This window comes from Sciurus vulgaris (genome assembly GCF_902686455.1).
Source record: "Sciurus vulgaris genome assembly, chromosome: 6".
NCBI classification, from domain to species: Eukaryota; Metazoa; Chordata; class Mammalia; order Rodentia; family Sciuridae; genus Sciurus; species Sciurus vulgaris.
The window spans coordinates 92,586,394-92,609,771 of record NC_136466.1 but is presented as its reverse complement, the minus strand read 5'-3'; the positions used below and the strand labels follow the sequence as shown (position 1 = coordinate 92,609,771).

General features: G+C 36.4%; 1 protein-coding gene across 7 annotated transcripts in view; it reads right to left on the bottom strand.

The window, feature by feature from the left end:
* ARB2A (ARB2 cotranscriptional regulator A) overlaps window positions 1-23,378 on the bottom strand; it is a 530,196-nt gene that overhangs the window by 368,158 nt on the left and 138,660 nt on the right. For 5 of the 7 annotated variants that reach the window (XM_079146019.1, XM_079146024.1, XM_079146022.1 and 2 more), the window contains one exon: window positions 12,212-12,331. The exons of the other annotated variants lie outside the window; for them this stretch is intronic. In XM_079146019.1, the coding sequence (XP_079002145.1) occupies window positions 12,212-12,331 (120 nt within the window). The remainder of the gene's footprint in view (window positions 1-12,211; window positions 12,332-23,378) is intronic. 7 annotated transcript variants of the gene reach the window in all.

Here is a 23,378-nt window from a genome sequence, read left to right as displayed (position 1 = left end):
GAGAGGCTTATAAGATGCCAAATGTGCAAAATTACAACAGACTCACAACAAAGACATTATAATAAAAATGCCCAATATGCAGAATAAAGATAGAATTTTAAAAGTTGTGAGATCTAAACAGCAGATCACATACAGGGAGAAACCAATATGGATCTCAGCTGATTTCTCAACCTAGACTCTCAAAGCTAGGAGGTTGTGGAATAACATATACCAACCTCAGAGAGAAAATGAATACCAACCAAGAATCCTATATCCAGCAAAATTAAGCTTCAGATATCACAATGAAATAAAAAACATGAATGATAAAAATTTAAAGAATTCCGAACCAGAAACCCTGCACTTCAGAATATTCTCAATGAAACATCCCATGAAGAGAAAATGGGGGGAAAAAAATGAAAACAAGCAAAGGGAGGAACTACACTAAAGAAACAGTCAATCAAAGGAGAAACAAATTCAAATTAAAAACTAGAAATAAACCAAAATGACTGGGAACACATACGATATCTCAATAATAATCTTGAATATTAATGGCTTAAACTCAGCTATCAAAAGACATAGACTGGAAGATTGAATTTTAAAAAAAGACCCAACAATATGCTGTCTCCAAGAGACTCACCTCCTAGGCAAAAACTTCTACAGAATGAAGGTAAAAGAATGGGAAAAAACATATCACTCACATGGATCAGGTAAACAAGCAGAAGCTACTATTCTCATGGACTTCAAGCCAAAGTTAATCAGAAGTGATAAAGAAGGACATTTCATACTGCTTATAGCAATTGTATATTAACAAGACATAACAATCATAAATATTTATGCCCCAATAAATGGAGCATCTACATACATCAAACAAATGTTACTCAACTTCAAGGCTCAAATAAAACACAACACAATAATACTGGTGACTTTAATACACCTCTCTCAGTACTAGATGGATCTTCTAAATAAAAACTAAACAAGGAAACTACAGAACTAAATAATATAATCAATAATTCAGACTTGCATATATAGAGTATTTCATCCATCAATTAGCAAATACACTTCCTTCTCAGCAGCACATGGATCATTTTCTAAATTGAACCATAAAGCAAGTCTTAGCAAATACAAAAAAAAAAAAAAAAAAAAAAAACCCTAGAGCTAATACCCTGGAAACTATCAGATCATAATGGAATGAAATTTGAAATGAATGAATAAATAAAAAATACAAACCACTCTAACTCCTGGGGAATAAATAATATGCTACTGAATGATGAATGGATAGCAGAAGAAATCAGGGATGAACTTAAAAAATACTTAAGAGGTAAAAGAGAATAGCGATAAAACATTTAAAAATCTCTGGGACACCATGAAGGCAGTACTAAGAGGAAAGTTCACTGCACTGAGCTCATTCACCAAATGAATAGAAAGTCAACAAATAAAAGATCAAACATTACATCTCAAGGTCGTAGAAAAAGAAGAACAAATCAACAAAAAAGCAGAAGACAAGAAATAATTAAAATCAGAGCTGAACTCAATGACAAAACAAAAAGTTAGTTCTTTGAAAAATAATCAGCAAAATTAATAAAACCTTAGCCACAATAATGAAGAGAAAAAGAAAACTCAAATTACTAAAATTCATGATAAAAAAGGAAATATCATGACAAACACAAGTGAAATACAGAAGATAATTAGAAACTATTTTGGAAATTTATACTCCAATAAAATAGAAAATATTGAAGTAATCAACAAATTTCTAGAGACATATAACCTACCCAAACTGAACCAGGAGGACATACACAATTTGAACAGATGAATCTCAAGCAGTGAAATAGAAGATGCCATCAAAAGCATACTAAGAAAAGCCCAGGACCAGACAGAGTCCCAGCAGAGGTATACAAAACCTTCAAAGAAGAACTAACACCAATATTCCTCATATAATTCCATGAAATAGAAAAGGAGGGAAACCTTCCAAACTCATTCTATGAAGATATATCACTCTGATACAAAAACCAAACAAAGACACATCAAGGAAAGAAAACTTCCTGAAAGAACATAGATGATAAAAGTCTGGCAAATCACATACAAATACATATTAAAAAGATAATGCACCATGATCAAGAGGGGTTCATCCCAAGGATGCAAAGTTGGCTCAACATATGGAAATCAATAAATATAATTCATCACATCAACAGACTTAGAGACAAAAATCATGATTGTCTCAATAGATGCAGAGAAAGAATTTGAGAAAATACAGCATCCCTTCATTTTCAAAACACTAGAAAAACTAGGGATAGTAGGATCATACCTCAACATCATAAAAGCTATCTATGCTAAACCCAAGGCCAACATTATTCTAAATGGAGCAAAATTGAAAGCACCCACTCTAAGAACTGGAACAAGATAATGACGCTCTCTTTCACCACTTTTAGTCAACACTGTCCATAAAACTCTAGCCAGAGCATTAGAGAGAAAAAAGAAATTAAAAGGATATAAATAGCAAAAGAAGAACTCAAACTATCACTACTTGATGATGACACGATTCTATATTGAGAAGATCCAAAAAATTCCATCAGAAACATTCTAGATCTAATAAATGAATTCAACAAAGTAGCAGGGGATAAAATCAATACCCATAAATCAAATGTGTTCCTATATATCAGTGATAACTCCACTGAAACAGAAATCTGGGAATACTATCCCATTCACAATAGGCTCAATAAAATAAAATATTTAGGAATCAATCTAAAAAAAGAATTGAAAGACCTCTACAATGAAAACTATGGAACATAAGAAAGAAATTGTAGAAGACCTTAGAAGACAAAAAGACCTCCATGCTCCTGTTAGGCAGAATTAGCATTGTCAAAATGGCCATACTACTAAAAGCATTATACAGATTTAATGCAATATCTATTAAAATCCCATAACAGTCTTCATAGACATAGAAAAAGCAATCATTAATTTCATTTGGAATAATAAGTAACCCAGAGTAAAAATTTAAAAATAAGTGACCCAGAATAGTAAAAGTAATCCTTAGCAAGAAAATAGGAGACCTTAAATTATACTACAGAGCCACAGTAACAACAAAGGGCATGGTATTGGTACCAAAAAAGATATGTAGACCAATGGTACAAAATAGAAGACACAGAGATAAACCCACAGAAATACAATGATTTCATACCAGGCAAAGGTGCCATAAACATACAGTGGAGAAAAGTTGCTAGGACAACTGGAAATCTGTATGTAACAAAATGAAATTAAACCCCTATCTCACCCTGCACAAAACTCAACTCAAAGTGGATCAAAGACTTAGGCACTAGAATAGAGATCCTAAAAGTAGGCCCAAATCATCATGATTTCCTTAACAAGACTCCTAAAGTGCAAGAAGTAAAATCAAGAATCAATAAATGGGATTGTATCAAACTAAAAAGTTTCTTCACAGCAAAGGAAACAATAAAGTGAAGAGAGAGCCTACAAAATGGGAAATAATCTTTACCACAAGCACCTCAGATAGAGCATTAATCTCCAGGACATATAAAGAACTCCAAAAACCTAACACCAAATAAACAAAAAATCCAATAAATAAATGGCGTAAGGAACTGAAAAGACGCTTCACAGAAAAGAAATATAATCAATCGATCAACAAATATATGAAAAAATGTTCAACATCTCTAGCAATTAATGAAATGCAAATTAAAATACACTGAGATTCTATCTCATTACAGTCAGAATGGCAATCATCAAGAATTACAGGCAACAATAAATGTTGGCAAGGATGTAGTGGAAAAGGTACACTCACACACTGCTGCCTGGACTGCAAACTGATGCACTATGGAAAGCAGTATGGAGACTTCTTAGAAAACTGGAATGGAACCACCCTTTGACTCAACTATCCCACTCCTAGGTTTATACACAAAGGACTTAAAGTCAGCACAGTTCAGTGACACAACCACATCAATGTTTATAGCAGCTCAATTCACAATAGCTGCACTATGAAACCAACCTAAGTGCCCTTCAACAGATGAATGGATAAAGAAAATGTGGTATATATACAAAATGGTATATTACTCAGCCATAAAGAAGAATGGAATTATTGCATTGTCAGTAAATGGATAGAACTGAAGAAAATTATGCTAAGTGAAATAAGCCAATCCCAATGAACCAAAGGCCAAATGTTTTCTCTGATATGGAATGCAAATAAGGCAGGGGGGCAGGAAGAACAGAGGCATTTTGGACTAGAGAGATGGAAGTGAAGGGAGGGGAGGTAGTGTGGGGTTAGGAATGATAATTTAGAATGAATTGGACATTATTACCCTATGTATATATATGATTACATGACCTGAGTAACTCTACATCATTTACAACCAAAAGAATGAAAAGTTATACCCCTTTTATGTATATGTCAAAATGCATTCTGTCATGTATAACTAATTAGAACAAATAAAAAATATATATAAAAAAATAAATTCAAAAAGAAAATAAATTTCATAAATTGAAAAAAAAAATTATCCTGGTGATCTACACTCTCAGTAATAAAGACCTTCTTCATTCTTTATTTACTAACCATAGCATTCTACTATGTGGATCTACCATAGTTTAATCAATCAATTTTTAAAATATTTAATTGTCAAAAAAATTCACTAAGAAAAACATATGTTTGAGTTACTGAATCATAGTAAAATCAAATTCCCCAAAAATATTATTTTAGGAATTACAATCATCTAAAATAAAGATCTGCCCTATAATTTACCTCACCACTGAAAAATACACGTTCGTGTTTATACCTTCTTTATCTAACCTCTTCATTATGTCTGAGCTCCCTCTAGGAAGGATGGAGGCGGGGTGGGGGGGTAGGCAAGAGGGAAGAAGAGTTGAAGAAAGACAGTGATAGAGAAAAAAAAAGGAAAGACAGAAATATAAAATTTCTCAGTAATTAAAGTTTAATATTACTCAATAATGTCAGATTGGCTAAATTGAAAAGGAATCCTACACCATCTTTAAAGAGACCATGACATGAATGGCAATGAACTGTCTAATTAGAACTAAAGCACATTTACCCTGGGTACACATCCTTTTAAATCAGAACTACATCTTGTATTTCACTGAAATTATCTCCATCTCATTCCCTACTTTTTCCCCTTACAACTTTTTATACTTTATTCTTAGTGAGTACATACTATAAACTTCTTTCAAAATTGTTTGAATTAACTGCTTTTTCATCATTCGAAATAAAATTCATTCTTCCAACTTTGCATCTGCATTCTTGAAAGTTTCTACTCTATCTCTGTAGTCCTTTAGGTAGATCTGTGTCAGATAAGTTGTTTTCATATTTTCCTTTTACTTGTTCTTAAGGAGAACCCTTATTCTATCCAGTCCTTGTTTTTCCTGATAACCAGATTCTTGAAAGTTCAAACTTGTAAATGTATACAACTAACAACTAGTATCTCCTTCTACTGATTTCACAGGCACCTTAAATATTAAAACATTTATCGAGGCACCTCAATATGTTCAAACCAAATTTCATCTGTACACAGCCCAAAGTACTCCACCTCCATTGTGTTCATAAACTCCACACAAATAGCACCATCCAACTGCTCAAGCCAGAGGCCTAAGTATCTTTGATGAGCGAGTGTTCCTTATTATTGCCCTTACAACCAATGATCAAGTCCTTTCACCTAATCCACTTGGTGTCTGTGGAGATTGCTTCTAGGAACCCCACCCAAGATACCATATTAATAGTTACTATGCTATATAAAAAGCTGCTAAACTGTTACTGTTTAGGAAATTATGACGAGAAAAAAGTCTGTATATGTTGAGTACAGATGCAATTTTCCCCCTCAATATTCTCAATCTGTACTTGGTTTAATCTGTGGATGTGGAAACCACAAACAATGAAGGGCCAAAAGTCAACTGCATTGGAGTATTTCCGTATCTCCCCATCTCTTCTATCACCACTCAGGTCTTAGCAAGAGGTCACATTTTCTTCTTTGGATTGTTTCAGTAGCTTCCTAAATGTATCTTGCTATATCCGACAATGTCCTTTAGATCCAATCTCCTCTTAGCAAATATATTGCTCCTTTAAAAATGTAAATCTGGTAGCTTCATAGTGGACTTAGGGCAATGTCCCAAATCCTTAAATCCTTTAAGGCTATACCAGATCTGGTCCTTGCCTACTTCTCTAGTTCAACTGTATATCACTTTCTCATGTTTCATATTATAGCCACATTGACTTTTCTTTCCAATTCTAAATACATCAGGATTTTTCCTCTTTATAGTCTTTGCAAAGGATACTGCTTTACTTTCTTTAAACACCTTCCCATTATTTGCTTGTTCACCTTTGACATCTTTCTTGGCTGGCCACCAATCTATCCTTTAAAAAACAGCTAAGAATCTTGCAGTGCTCTTTCCTCACACTTAGATCATGAATAATGCCTTTTCCAAGATCTGCCTTTTGGCACTAGGCTTTCATCTTCTGAAAGAGTAGCAACTATATATTTGTCTTGGGCTGAATACACAGGGTCTACATAATGTAATGGCCATCAGATATTTTCTGAATATATAATAACAGTAAATGTTTGCATAGCACTCACTGACAAGTTCCCATAATAATTTCCTTATTGAATCTGGTTTAATCTTCACAACAACCCAATAAATAAGAAGACCTCCTAAGGGCCCTTTGGCATATAAAAAATGATATAGTCCACTCATGGTCACACAGTTAAATGGGTCTTGCAGTCTAAATTCAAACCTAGGCAATCTGCCCTGGAATATAGACTTTATTATCCAAACTTGTATGATATATTTCTTCTCCTATGTTACAGAGTCTCTCAATAAATAAAGAAACTGAAGGAGAATGGGCTGGAAAACTGAAGTTGAAGGATTACTATTTTTAACCCAACAGTAGCAGGAAATGCAGAAGCAAAAAAAAAAAAAAGATGGTTAAGTCTCTGTGGTTGGTAAAGTAGAAAAAAAAATAATTTTAATTAATTGCTTAGACATGGCATTCCTAATTTATGAAACATATCCTTGGATAGATGATAAAGTCAATGGGCTATACCTGAAATGATGCTTTTAGAGTAAAAGTAAAATATACAGGACTACAAAAAAATCAATTCCATTGGAATAAAGTTGTACAAAATGCTTAAAATACCAAATTTGTGATATATTGCAGTGTATGTATTTTCTCATTAATGGATTTTAGATATATTTAGAACCATTAAATCATATGAATGGGGGCTGCGGTTATAGCTCAGTGGTAGAGTGCTTGCCTATCATGTGTGAGGCACTGGGTTCAATCCTTAGCATTGCATAAAAATAAATAAATCAAATAAAGGTACTGTGTATATCCACAACTAAAAATATTTTTAAAAATCATATTAATGATAGGGGTGTAGCTCAGTGGTAGAGGGTTTGCTTGGTATGTTCAAGGCTCTGGGTTCAATCCCCAGTACTGCAAAAAAATAAAAAAATTTTTTAAAATATACAAACATGATCTCTACTTGTGACAAAGTCACAACACTACTAATACTATTATGTTTATGCTGATACATATAATTACAAGAAATTTAGTTCAGAGAAAAAAAAAAAATAGAAGTGATTTTTATCCCATGGAAGTTCACATACTCCATTCCCTAAATCCTACCATATCATGCCTTCATTTCCCTTGTTTAAAAATCCCTGTCACAAACCCATATAAATACAGTTATCTCATACTAGATAAAGGTGCCATAAACATACATTGGAGAAAAGACAGCCTCTTCAACAAATAGTGGTAAGAAATCTGAAAATCTATATGTAATAAAATGAAATTATATCCATATCTCTCACCCTGCACAAAACACAACTCAAAGTGAATCAAGGACCAGGCACTGGACCAGAGACCCTGCATATACCAGAAGAAAAAGCAGGTCCAAATCTCCATCATGTGGGCTTAGGAAGAGAATTCCTCAACAAGACTCCTAAAGCACAAGTAAAATCAGAATCAAGACTCATATAACTAATTAGAACAATTTTTAAAATTTTAAAAAAAGAATCAATAAATGGGATTTTACCAAACTAAAAAACTTTTTCACAGTAAAGGAAACAATAAAGAACATGAAGAGAGAACCTAGGGAATGGGAGAAAATTGTTGCTACCTACACCTCAGATAGAGCATTAATTTTCAAGATATATAAAGAATTCCAAAAACCTAACACCAAATAAACAAAAAACCTAATCAATAAATGAGCAAAGTAACGGAACAGACACTTTACATGAGAATAGAAATTGTCAAAAAATACAAAAAAATTTTCAACATCACTAGCAATTAGAGAAATGCAAATTAAAACTACACTGAGATTTCATCTCACCAAAGTCAGAATGGCAATTATCAAGAATACAAGTAACAATAAATGTTGGCAAGGATGTAGGGGAAAAGGTACATTCATATATTGCTGCTCAGAATGCAAACTGATCTAACCACATGGAAAGCAGTATGAAGACGTCTCAGAAAACTTGGAATGAAACCACCATTTGACCCAATCATCCTACTCCTTGGCATATACTCAGAGGACTTAAAATTAGAATACTAAAGTGATGCAACCACATTAAAAGTACATAGCAGGTCAATTCACAATAGCTAGGCTATGGAACCAACCTAGGTGCCCTTCAACAGATGAATGGATAAAGAAAATGTAGTACATACACACAACAGAATATTACTCAGTCATAAAGAAGAATGAAATTATGGCATTTACCAATAAGTGGACAGAACTGAAGATTATCATGCTAAGTGAAATAAACCAATCCCAAAACACCTAAGGCTGAATATGCTTGCTAATATGCAGATGGTAATTCATAATAGGTTGAGGGGAGAATTCACCAGATTGAACAGGGGATAAAGGAGGGAAAGGAGGAGGAATGGGAATGGGAAACTCAATGAATCAGACATAATTTTCCTATGTTCATATACAAAGACACCATCTGTGTAACTCCACATCATGTACAACAAGAATGGGAAGCTATACTCCATGTATGTATAATATGTCCAAATACATTCTACTGTCACGTATATAACTAAAAGAAACAAAAAAAAAAAAAAAAAAAAAAAAGAAAACGGAGAAAGAAACCCCTGTATTAGCAGTGTGTAAAAGAAAATAAAAGAAAAAGAATTGTCCAAAAAAAAGCCCTGTTGTGCCAGGCCTAGTGGTGCATGCCTATAATAAATCCAGGGGCTTGAGAGGGTGATACAGGAGGATCAAAAGTTTTAAGGCCAGCCTCAGCAACTTAGCAAGGCCCTGAGCAACTTACTGAGACTCTGTCTCAAAGTAAAAAAATCAAAAGGGTTGGGGATGTAGCTCAGTGGTTAAGTACCCCTGGGTTCAATCACTGGTACCAAAAACTTTTTAAAAAAAATTTCTGTCTTCTTACCTGAATTGAAAGAAATCAAACATAGAAAAACAAATACAGCATATTCTTTTTCATGTGTGGATGTTTGAAAAGTTGATTGGAATGTAGAATAGTGATTCCTAGAGTCTGGGAAGGATGGGGAAAGACAGAAATTGGATAACAAGTACCAAAACAGTGAGGCAGAAGTTCCTATTCTGTAGTTCAGTGGGTAACAACAAGAGTTTACAATAACTTAATTTTGTATTTTCTCAATAACTAGAAGAGAGGCACTGAAAGACTCCAAACACAATGTAATTATAGGAAGACAGAAACTTTAATTACCCTGATTTAATCAGTATGTACTATATACATTTAAAGAAACATCACACTGCATCCCATAAATATGTACAATCATTATGTGTTAATCAAAAATATTTGTTTTTAAGGGGATGGAAATGTCAACTATCTTGATTCAAACATTGTACACTATGAAAATGTATCCAATTATTACACTGTACCCATAAATATGTACAATGATTAATAAACAAAAAATTTTTTAAAGAATCCTCATTCTAACCAGTACTAACCATTCCTAGAGATGCTTTCCATAGTATTCTTTGACCTTTCCCTACAGAGAAAAACAGTCTGATCTACAGATTTTTCTGTGACATACACTATAAAATGCATTTCTCTAATTCTTCCCTGGATATGTAAGTTTCTATGAGCTTAATCTAAATATTGGGAATATTCAGACAATCTGATATGTAGTTCCAGACTTCAGTTTTTCCTGTTTCTACACTAATATCAGCATCCATCTTTCACAATCATAATGAAATACTTTTGAACTCACACACTCAATATTAACACTATCACTAGGTCAGGACTCTTGGAAAAGAATCTAACATTTCATGATCTTTTCTTCTTTCCTTCTTACTCTATTAAACATTTAATGAAAAATAATCTCAAAGGCAAATAGATATGTTTGAATGACTGTACTAATATTTATTAGCATATACAAGGAAACACATTATAGTTTATACATGTAAGGTTGAGCAATAAATGAAAATAAAAAGTTTTATAACAGATACAGGTAACCAGAAAAACAAACAAGGTGCAAGTCAGATATTATACATACAAAGAATAAATTTCCTCTAGATTATTTATCCTATCAAATGAAAAGAAATCACATTAAAACTAGGACTCCATGATCAATGTGATCCTACAATATGTACAATCAGAAACATGAGTAATTATACTCCATTTATGTATGATCTATCAAAATGCATAAATGCATTCTACTGTTATGTATAACTGATTAGAACAAATAAAAAATTTAAAAAATAGAACCATACTATGATTCCTAGAAAGGGGAAATCAAGTAGACCTGTAAAAAATTTACCAGCTGTCTCAGAGTAGCCTTTGCTATGCAATCAGAAAGCCTAAAGTAATTTGTGACACAGGATAATATCAGCAACTATACTATAGATTAACAATATGCCTTTTATCTTTCTTTCAAAAGAAGGTAATTATTCCCTGAAATGAGAGCAGAAATAAAATACTATTTTCACCATTCTCTTTTTTTACCTGTTCACATGGCAAGCTTTAACAATTTAACAAGTCTTTCTTGAGCTAGAAAAGAGGACAGTTCTATGGATCACAATAATGTGGATTCTACTGGGAAGTACAATTCTAAGAAAGATGCACTATCTTCAGTCAAGAGATACTCTCTTCCCTAACTACTGCCAAAAGGGAGAAGAAGAAGGAACCAGTTTCTTTCAATCTTCTGTTTCTACTACATTACATCCCCACCCCTCAAAAAATCAAACAAATAGTACAATAAATTTAGTTAGACTTCAGCTCACAGCCATAGAGGAGTTAGTGGCATTCAAACTTCCCCTCTCTTTATGAACAACTAGACACCTGTGTAAAATGTATTAAATGCTTCACAGAGGGGAAAACAGGCAGCATAGACCAGTGGTCTCTAACATAGGAAAACAAAGGAGGCGTTCACCTTGTTTTCTGTCTGGAGGCGAACTTCTCAGTCCAGAAAGGAAAAGTCCAAGAAGAACATTGTAGCCTTGAAGCCAGAAATGGTTGGAATTCAAGGAAAGTGAGACAGCTAGAACTGGCCAAGCACAATACCACAGAAAAAGGAATTGTGCAGAGAAAGACTTCTAGAAATCAACCTAATTAGTTGTCTCCAAAAACTCAGGTGTTAAATAATGCAAGAAAGTTTAGAGATGAAATGATTAGGAGTAAGCATTAACTTAATCTGTATGTTAATCCTCTGATAAGAATTTAACTGGATATTAACTTAGGCAGGTAGGGTACGACTGGAGAAGGTAGGTCCCAGTAGATATGCCTTTGGGGTATATATTTTGTCCTTGTTGAGTGGCACTCTCTCTCTCTGCTTGCTGATCATCACGTCCTGAGCCACTTCCCTCTACCAGTCTTCCAACCATGCTGTTCTTCTCACCTTGAGCCCTGAGGAATGGAGCCAGCTGTCTTTGGAATTAGATCTCTGAAACTGTGGGCCCTCAAATAAACATTTCCTCCTTAAAATTGTTCTAGTCAGTTCTTTTGGTCACAGCAACAGAAAAGCTAACTAAAGTTCCTTTAAATCTTTGCATAAATTCTAAGCTATGCACAAGTGGAATGAAAGTACATAAGGCTAGAAAAGGAAAGCTACTGGAGAAAAAAATTACTAGAGATCTTCAAGCTTAATAATTCCCAGAGCTTTTTTATAGCTAGGAGATCTTACCATTTTACATCTCACTGAATATTCAACATGTTCATAGTAACCAGAGAAAGATAATATCAGAAGAGAACTAAACTATTCCTAGAGAGATAATTACTCTAAATTCACACTCACAATCCCCAAATGCTCAAGCTGCATCTGGGTAAGGTAGTCCATGCATTTAATCCCAGCTATTTGCAAGACTGAGGAAGGAGGATCACAACTTTGAGGCCAGCTGGGCAAATTAGCAAGATCCTGCATCAAAATAAAAAACAAAACAGGCTGTAGATGCAGCTCAGTGCTAGAGTACCCCTGGGTTCAATACTCAGTACCAAAAAACATAAATAAAATAAAATAAGTTGTTCCACTAGAAAGTTAATTGCTGTCAAAATAAAATTCAACTTTTTAAAAAGGGAGACAATAATACCCAAACACTCAACAACATAATATTTATAATTTTCACTATTCAATACAAAATATTAGAGACATTCATCAAAAAAGGAAAATAGAATTCATAACCAGGAAAAGAAATCAGTCAAAAAAGAGACCTAGTAATAAAATTATGAAATTAGAAGACAGATATTAAGCCAGTCATTATAAAAGTATGCAAGAACATAAAAGAAAAATCAATGAGAAATTAAATACTTATAAAAAATAGAACAGCTAAGAACTAAAAGGTACAATTTCTATACTAAGAAATGCAGTGGATAAGTTTATCATCAGATTAGGCACAGAGGAAAAATAGATCCATAAACATGAAGATATACCAATAAAAGGATATTTAAAATGAAAAATAAAAAGGACAAAAAATGAACAAGGACCAAATGATCTATGGAATAATGGCAAGTCATTTAAAATACCTGTATTTAGAACATAAAACCTCAATATAAAGAATCAAATAGATCACAATACTGGGTGATTTCAACCCTTTCACCACTAGATAGGTCGTTCAGACATAAATTAAGATTCTTTACTTTTTTAATTGTTTGTTATATTTATATATGAAAGCAGAATGCATTTTGATTCATTGTACACAAATGGTATACAACTTTTCATTTCTCTGGTTGTACACGATGTAGAGTCACACCATTTGTGTAATCTTGTACATAGGGTAGTAATGTTTGCCTTATTCCACCATCTTTCCTTCACCCCCACCCCCTGCCCTCCACTCATTTCCCTCTACACAATTCATTCTTCCCTCTGCTCCCCACCAATTATATATCAGCACCCATTTATCAGAGAAAACATTTTTTTTTGGATCAGCTAATCTCACTTAGTATGATAGTCTCCAATTCCATACATTTACCGGCAAATGCCACAATTTTATTCTTCTTTATGGCTAAGTAATATTCCATTGTGTATATATATCACAGTTTCTTTATCCATTCATCTATTGAAGGACATCTAGATTGGTTCTATAAACTAGCTAATGTGAATTGAGCTGCTATAAACACTGATGTGGCTGCATCACTGTAGTATGCTGATTTTAAGGAGTACGATAGCTGGGTCAAATGGTGGGGTCCACTCTGAGTTTTCTGAGGAATCTCCATACTGCTTTCCAGAGTGAAAGATTCTTAAGAACTAAAAAATACCATTAATCAACTGGGCCAGTTGGACATCTATAGAATAATAGAATATTTCATCCACTGACAACTGAATTCACTTTCTTCTCAATCGATCCTGAATATTCCCTAAAACAGATCATGTTTTAGGGCATGAAGCAACTCTTAGCAAGTACCAAAAAGGAAAAAAAAAGAATTCCCTTCATCCTTCAGATAATAATGGAATGGAATTAGAAATCAACAAGAGAAAAAAGAAATCACTCTAACACCTGGAGATTAAAGAATACATTTCTTTTTGTGGGGGAGGAGATACTGGGGAATTGAACTCAGGTGCCTTTTTATTGTTTTTATTTTGAGACAGGGAATCATCGAGTTCCTTAGAGTCTCGCTAAATTGCTGAGACTAGCCGCACACTTGCAATCCTCTTGCCTCACTTCCCCAGTCACTGGGATTACAGGCATGTGCCACCATGCTCAGCAAACCATACACTTTTCAAAGATGAATAGAGATCCCAAAAAAATCAGGAAAGAAATTTAAAATTTTATAGCAACGAGTGGGAATAGTAACATATCAAAATCTCTGGGACAGTATGCAGGCAGTTTTAAGAGGAATGTTTACAACACTGAGTTCCTAAATTAAAAAAATATAAAAATAACAACAACAAAAAAAAACCCTAATATTACAACTCAAAGCTCTGCAAAAGAACAAATTAACACCAAAATCCAGAAAATAGGAAATGGTTAAAATCAGAGCCAAAAATCAATGAAATTGAGAAAAATTATAAAACCTCAAAGAAACAAAGAGTTAGTACTTTGAAATGATAAACAAGATTGATAAACTCATAGTCAAACTAACCAAAAGAAAGAAGATGCATATCAACAAAATTAGAGATGACAAAGGAATTATCACCATAAACACTACTGAAATCCAGAAATGCATTAGAAATTTTTAAAAATTTATAATCAGGGGCTGTAGCTCAGTGGCAGAATGCTCGCTTTTACCAAGTGTGAGGCACTGGGTTCAATCCTTAGCACCAAATAAAAATGAATAAATAAAATTAAGGCATTCTGTGTGTCTGTGCAAAAATTTGAAAATAACCTTATGATTAAATAAATTAGAAAATCTCAATGATGTTAAAAAAATTCCTAGAGACAGGAAATACCAAAATTGAATGATGAGGATATAGAAAACTTAATCAAACCAAGTCAAGTAATGAAGCTACTAAATGCCTTTCAACTAAAAGCCCAGGACTGAATGGATTCTCAGCCAAGTTCTACCAGACATTTAAAGAAAAACTAATGCCAATCTTTTTCAAATTATTCCATGAAATAGAAAAGAAAAAAAAAAAAAACTTCCAAATTCATTCTATGGAGCCAGTATCACCCTGATCCCAAAACCAGACAGAGACAATCAAGGAAACAAAACTTCAGACCAATATCCTTGATGAAGATAGTTGTGAAAATTCTTAATAAAATATTGACAAACCACATTCAAAAAACACATTAAGAAGATAGATCAAGTGAGATTCATCCCAAGCATAACAGGTAGATTCAATGAATGCAAATCAATAAATGTAATTCACTGCATAAATACAATTAGGACAAGAATCACACGATTATCTCAATAGATGCAGGAAAAAGGATTTTGACAAAGTCTAGCATCCATTCCTGTTTAAAACACTAGAGAAACTAGGGACAGAAGAAATTTACTTCAACATTGTACAGCTATAAATGACAACACCAAAGCCAACATCATCTAAATGGAGCTGGGCACAGTGGCTCATGCCTGTAATTCCAGGAGCTCAGGAGGCTGAGGCAGGAAAATCTCAAGTTCAAAGCCAGCCTCAGCAATGGCAAGGCGCTAAGCAACTCAGTGAGACTTTGTCTCTAAATAAAATACAACAGATCTGGGGATGTGGCTCAGTGGTTGGGTGACCCTGAGTTCAAGCCCCAGTACAAAAAAAAAAAAAAAAACCATACTGAATGCAGAAAAACTGAAAGCATTTCCTCTAAAATCAGCAACAAGTATATGTCCACTTGTCTCATCACTCCTATTCAACATACTTTTTGAAACCCTAGCCAGAGTAATCAGAAAAGAAAAAGAAATTAATAGGATACAAATAAAAAATGTCAAATTACCTTTGCTTGATGATGACCTGATCCTATGTCCAGAAAAAAAAAAAAAATTCCACCAGATTTCTAGAGCTAATAAACAAATTCAGCAAAGTAGCAGGATACAAGATCAATATACACAAATCAATCACTTTTATCCAATAATGAACTGGTTAAGAAAGAAACCAGGATAACTATTCTACTTATAAAATAAATACTTGGGAATAAATCTAATGAAGTAGATGAAAGACCTCTATAATGAAAACTACAGAACACTGAAGAAATTGAAGAAAACCTCAGAAGAGGCAAACACTTCTCATCTTCTTGGATACATAGAATTAATATTGTCAAAACGGCCATACTACCTCCTAGGGTTAAGATATGAGGTGTCTTCCGAAGCTCATGTGAGAGACAATGTAAGAAAGTTTAGAGGTCAAATGAATGGGTTATGAGAGTCTGATCAGTGCATTAATCCTCTGATAAGCATTAACTGGATGGTAACTATAGGCAGATAAGGTATGGCTGGAGATGGGTTCTTGGGGCATGCATTTGGGGTATACATTTTGTCCTTGTGGAGCAGAGCTCTCTCTCTCTGCTTCCTAGTACTATATTCCCAGCTCCTTTCTTTCATCACACACTTCTACCATGATGTTCTGTCTCACCTCAGGTCCGAAGAAACGGAGTCAACCATGTGTGTGGACTGAGACCTGTGAAATCATGAGACCTAAATAAACTGTTCTTCCTCTAAAATTGTTCTTGTCAGGTCTTATGCTCACAGAAACAAAAAAGCTGAATAAAACATCACCGAAAGCATTATAAGATTCAATGCAATCCCCATCAAAATACCAAAAATACTCTTCACAGAATGAGAAAAAAAAAATGTTCTAAAATATATTTGGAAGAATAAAAGACCCAAAAGAGCCAAAGCAATCCTGAGCAAGAAGAGTAATACTAACAGAGTCACAATAGTGGACCTCAAATTATATTACAGAGGTATAGTAACAAAAATGGCAATGTATTGGCACCACCACAGACATGAAGACAAATGGAATAGAATAAAATACACAGAGAAAAACCTCTATAGATAAAATCATCTGATACTTGGCAAAGGTTCCAAAAGCATATGTTAAAAATAAAAACAAAAGTTAGCTTTTGTAACAAACAGTGCTGGGAAAATTGGACATCCCTAAGTAGAAGAATGAAATCTGATCTCTATCTCTCACCCTGTGCAAAAGTCAACTCAAAGTGGATCAAAGACCAGAAACTCTGCAACTTCTAGAAGAAAACATAGGGGCAGCACTCCTATACATTGGCACAGGCATCAATTTCCTGAATAAGACTCCTAAAGCATAAGAAATGAAACCAAGAATCATTAGTGGGATGGCATCAAATTAAAAAGTTTCCTTCTGCACAGCAAAGAAAAAAAGAGGGTGAAGGGAGAACCTATAGAAAGGGAGAAGATCATTGCCTCCTACTCCTCAGGCAGGGAATTAAGATGCAGAATACATAAAGAACTAAAAAACCCCTAATACTCAATAAATGGGCAAAAGAACTAAAATAAGAAATACAAATACACAATAAAAATGTGAAAAATGTTCAACATCTCTGGTAATCAGGGAAATACAAAGCAAAACTATGCTGAGATTTTAGCTCACTCTAGACAAACTGGCAATTACCAAGAACACAAATAACAGTAAATGCAGGCAAGGATGTGTAGGAAAGGTAAACTCAGACAATGTTGGTAGAACTGCATATTAGTACAACCACTCTACAAAAGCAATATGGAGATCCTCAAAAAACAAGAAATGTGACAAAAAGTCACATTATGGCATTTTCTGGTAAATAGAACTGGAGACCGCCATGCTATGTGAAATAAGCCAGACCCAGAAAGTCAAAGGTTGAATGTATTCTTAGATATGTGGAAGCTAGACAAAAATAAGGGAAAAAGGAAAAAGAAAAAAGAAAGGCAGGGGGAATTCCATGAAAATAGAAGAGAAGAGAGGAAGGGGACTGAGAGGGTGGGAAGAGGATCAGATAAGACAAGAACAGTAGAATGAAACTTGCTTAACTTTCCTATGTATGTATATGAATATACTACAGTGAATCTCATGTTTATGTAAAACCACAAAGCACTAATTTTAAATAAAACTATAAATAACTATAAGAAAGATCAGCAGAGTACAGGAAAGAGAATAGGGGTAGAAGGGAAGGGAGGAAAAGGGGAAGTATTGTGGACTGAATTAGAGCATATTATAGTCTATGCTTGTATAGTTATGTCACAATGAATCCTAACATTATATATAACTAAAATTAATAAGAACATTTCAATATAGTAAAAATCAGAAAAAAATGTGACAATTCAGTATTTTTCATATATTCACAGATATGTATATTCATTACCCCAATTTTAGAGTTTACTAATCTTGATATAATTGCACCCTTTGAATATCACTCCTCTATTCCCCTTCACCCCGTTTCCCAATTCCACTAAATAAATAAACAAATAAATAGGTCAAATAGAAGAAATATTTGAAGAAAAAAAGCAGATCACTTTTTAGATTTGATTTTAATAAAACAAAACAAATAACTATAGGAAGCTCAACCAAGCAGGGAACCTATGAAGAAAAGAATCCAAAGGCACATTCACAAATTGCTGAAATAAATGACAACAAAAATCTCAAAAGCAGCCAAAGAAAACAACATATTACACAGAAGAGAACAAAGATAAGAAATACCATTGATTTCTCAATAGAAATAATACAAGTCAGAAGAAAATGAAGCAATGCTTTAAAAGTAATTTAAGGAAAAAAAATAATCACTGGGAATTCTATACTCAGTAAAAATGAAGACAAAATAAAGACCTTTCCAGATAAACAGAAACTTAAGAAAAAAAAAAAAAAAAAAAAAGTAAATTCCAGTAGACTAGTATTGGAAACTTTGAAGAAATTCTTTAAGCAAAGGAAAATAATTCCAGATGAAACCCTTGATAAATTGGAGATAAAATGTTATGAGGCTCTCATATTATGTGTGAAATAGTATAATTTTATTTGAAGATAAAGTGTGATAAGTTAGATACTTATTATTAAACCCCCTAGCAACCGTTTGTAAAGTAAAACACATAATTGTGACTAATAAGATAACAGAAGAGGTCAAATGTGTCCTTGGTATCCATAGGGATTGGTTTTAGGACTCATATATATATATCAAAAAATATATATATGTATATCAAAATCCTACATATATATCAAAATCCACAGATGTTCAAGTCCCTTGGAGAAAACAGTGTCATATTTGCATGCAATCTACACATTCTAACATAAATAATCTCTACTTACAATTTTTTATGCTATGTGAACAGTTGTTTACCATAATGTTGGGACTAATGACACATTAACTAACTCAGGCTGATTCCTTACTTCCTGCGGGTGAGCAAAATCAAGGCCTCAAAGGGGCTTCAAAAGTTAATGACGATTAATCGGACCACCTTCAGGGATTGGTTAATAACAGTTCCGTGAACGTGATCAGCTCGTGCTTGCCAAATAGTCCTATGGGACTCTCACCTGTGTGAACAACCCGTCCCCCCAAACCCCCCCTACCGTGCCTTCCTGACCTTTAAGCTGACTGGTTCCTGCCTAGCCCCCACCCTACATAGAAGCTGTGTAACTTCCTCAGTAAACGAGTTCCTGCTGTGACTGGTCTCCCTGACACGTCTGATTGTCCTCCACCCCGAGGGCTGGGTACGGGCGGTCAGTGGGCCCTATCTTTCCCGGTCTAGCCTTGTTGGGGAGTGCTCCCTTCCCCTGTTGTTGGTTGCGAAGAGCAAAGTGGCTAAAGACCCCAACATTTGGCACCCAATGCGGGGCACCTCGAGGCTGATTCAAAGAAGCTGCAGCCAAAGCGAAGGAGCGGCTACAAAACCGAAAGTACCGGCGGATCAGGCTAAGCGAGTTCTGAGGTAAGGGCATCCCTGAAAGGATGGGGCAAATGCCACCATATGATGACCCTGCACTCCAGGTTCTTAAGCTTATGCTAAAAAGTAGGGGCCTTGAGTGGTCTGATACACAGGCAGAAAAAGCCTGGGACACCTTCACTCGGGTGGCCCCTTGGGTTCCTGCCGCTAATCTTTTGGACTGGTCAACATGGGATCATGTAGAACAACTTGTTAAGAGTAAGGAAATCAATTTAGGGGCGGGTCCCCCATTGGGAGTCTACCCTACATTGTCTACCCTTAAGGCCTGCTTCTCTCCAGGACCTCCCAAGGGGGGCTCCAAGGAGCCCCCCAAAGAGCTGCAGCCTAAAGAACCGCTGGCTCCTCCCATTGCATCTCCTTCCAGAAACTTGCCACATAGTAAATAATGTTGGGAGACCTTTAATAAGGAGCCCAATGCATCTCCATTCGCTCCTCCCAAGGTTGAGGATCTTAAAGGAGAGCCCTTTAACCCCTTTGATATCATTTTTGGTGCTTCTAACATGCCCATGGCCGCATCTAATTCTGGAGCCACATCGACTCCAATGAAAGCCCTCGCCCTCCTCCTTATTGTCCATCCTCATCTGGGGAGCAGTTACTACCACGGCATCCAAAGGAACCACGAGAGCAGCCAGCCTCTACACATAGCAAGGCCCACTTCCACCCTAGGGAGGCTCATTGCTGCCATCTTGTCTGGATGGCGGGAAATCTTCCCGGCAGCCATTTTATGATACTGGGAGAGAACTCACTGACTCTAACCTCCCCGCTCCCTGTATGGCCTTCCCAGTAAATGCTAACCCAGGTGGTAACCGGCCTGCTATATGGTACCCATGGGAGGCACAAGATTTAAAGGAACTAAAGAAAGATGTTTCAGAGGATGGGCCCAATTCCCCTTGGGCTGAAACCATCCTCCATTGCCTCGGCCACCAGCAGTGCACCACTCAGGATTGGAAGAACCTAACTAAAGCTGTCCTTCCTGGTCCTTTATATCTAAAGTGGTGTGCTTTTTTAAATGAAGAATGTCATGCTTAGGCTGAATGGAACCAGGCCGCTAACTCTCAGGTCCCGGTTACTTACAGGATGCTCTCAGGGTCCAGTGACCAATTCTCTGCTGGCCTCTTACAGGCTGCCATCCCGGCCCCATATCAAGAACAAGTAAGAGCCCTAGGGTTAGTGGCATGGAAAAAGCTAGAGGAGGGCCCCTCAGAAACTCCCATGGCAGGAATTACCCAGAAGGCAACTGAGGACCTAGGAACAACCTTCATTGAAAGGGTAGAAAGAAGCCTTCAGAGAAAATTTCCTCCGGGGCCCCTAAGGGATCAATTTGTTAAAATGTTAGTTTGGGAAGGAATGACTACCAATCACAAATTGGCCTGTGCAGGGATGAAAGATCGCTCCATGGGAAGGTAGATTGTGGCTACCAAAGATACTGGCACGCAAGCACATCAGTCTCAATTCTTGGTCGCAGCCCTACAGGCCCAAACTGCCTCACTTTCTGAGGCTCTCATGGCAGCTTTGTCACCAGTTGCAACTAAGGGCAAAGGAGTATGTCATGGCTGCGGGCAACCAGGCCACTTCAAGAGGGATTGCCCCACTGGTTGGGTGCGTTCTGAGGCCCTGCCTGGATGCTCTACAAGTTCAGCTCAAAGGCCGGCCACCCCCAAGGTGCCTTGCTCACGATGCAGAAAGGGATTCCATTGGCAGAGGGATTGCAAATCTAAATTTGACATTGAGGGGAAACCTTTAAACTAATCAAGGGGCACCCTCCAGCCCCGTCACACAAAGAAGGTTTCTCCCCTGATAGCCCCTCTGAGGCACACACTGGACTGTCTCATTATCCCTGGGGTCAGGCCAAAAATGGACATTTTTATAGCGGGAAAGAAGTTCCGTTGTCTCATTGACACTGGAGTGGATAGGACTGTGTTAAGAAAGGAGGAAGTTCCACCTCAATGGAGGTTGGTTCCTGGCCCCAGTTGCTTGGGGTAGGAGGTGATACTAAATCAGAATAGACCAAAGATTGGCTCAAATGGCGGGATGTGGAGGGTGCCCAGGGAGACGTGCGCCACCTCGTAGTCTCAGGTCTTACTGCAAATCTATTAGGACAAAATATTTTGGGGTAAGCCGAGGTCTATATAATGACAGATCACAAGGCAGTGTATGATGACCTCCTTGAGCAGGAGGAATATGAACAACAGTTCAATCTGCCTGGCCCTTTTAGTAATTATAGAGGGGACCCTCTTTTTGAGGCATCTAGGCAAAAGGTCCCAGCCCCCCTGGGTAAGGCCACACCCCCAATCCTAAAGGCCACTGTTCCAATGACACCAGCCATCCAATGGCTCCCAGGCCCCCCAGTATGGGTGGAACAGTGGCCATTACACCAAAATGCTCCAACATTTAAGAGATATTACACAAGAACAACTAACCTTAGGTCATATCAGACCATCTCTAAGCCCCTGGAATAGTCCAGCTTTGTCATCCAAAAAACATCAGGAAAATGGAGGATGCTTCAGGATCTCAGGAAAATTAATAGTCCTATGGTTGCGGTAGGAATCCCTTTAAGGGGTCTTCCCTGGGTCCCCTCTATCCCAAGAGATCTCTTGCTTCTTGTTATTGATATCAAAGATTGTTTCTTCTCAGTACCCCTCCACCCAGACAATTGTGAGAAGTTTGCTTTCTCAGTGTGCTCTACCAATTACTAAGGGCCAGATGAACATTATGAATGGGTGGTTCTACACCAAGGCATGGCTAATAGCCCTGCCTTTTGTCAACATTTTATTTCTGAGCTCCTTCAACCCCTACAAAAAAGGTCATAAATTACTTTGTATATTTATATGGATGATATTATTATAGGAGCCACAGATGCCTTACAACTAAGCTCCGCATACAAAGAATTCCAAGGCCTTTTGGAGAAAGGAGGACTACAAATATCTAATGATAAGATCCAAACTGTCCCTCCCTTCAAGATACTGGGAACTGAGCTCAAATTGGATTCTGTTTGTCCCCTTAAGCCTCAATTACTCCTCCAATCCTCCTATTCCTTGGTTGATTTACAAAAGTTATTAGGGGAGCTTAATTGGTTGAGACCATGCCTTCCTACAGAGGATATCCTCCCTCTCTTTGACCTGCTATGGGACAAAGATCCTACAGACATTGTTACCCGAAACTCAGGCCATCTTGCAGGCTTTGCAGGCTTTCAGCTTTTAAATCTCACTAGCCCCCTCTTGCAGAAGACTGCTGGCTTTGCTTTCGCAATGGACCCCTTAGGGTCATAGGTCTTTGCTAACCCCTAATGAAACCATAACCTTCTCCTCCAGTTGCCTTATACTGCCCCCCCTATGGTGAAACGTACATACCCCCCTTTGGCTCAACCCAATGTGACCTGTTTTCTTCCTAGCTCAACCTCTAATCAAACTGAGAACATGGGGTCTTTGAACCCTAATATATGTGGGAAAAACGTTGCTATTCCTGCTGCAAATACACCCCTATATGCCCCAAATGGTACGGTCTTTTATTGTGGAGGACCAGCATCCAATGTGCTCCCTGGTAACTGGACAGGAATGTGTGCTCTTGTCCTCTAATTCCCAGAGGTCACAATGCTCCCAAATAATCAGTCCCTACCCATACCATCTGTGGGGCACTCCAACCCATGAGCAAAAAGGGCA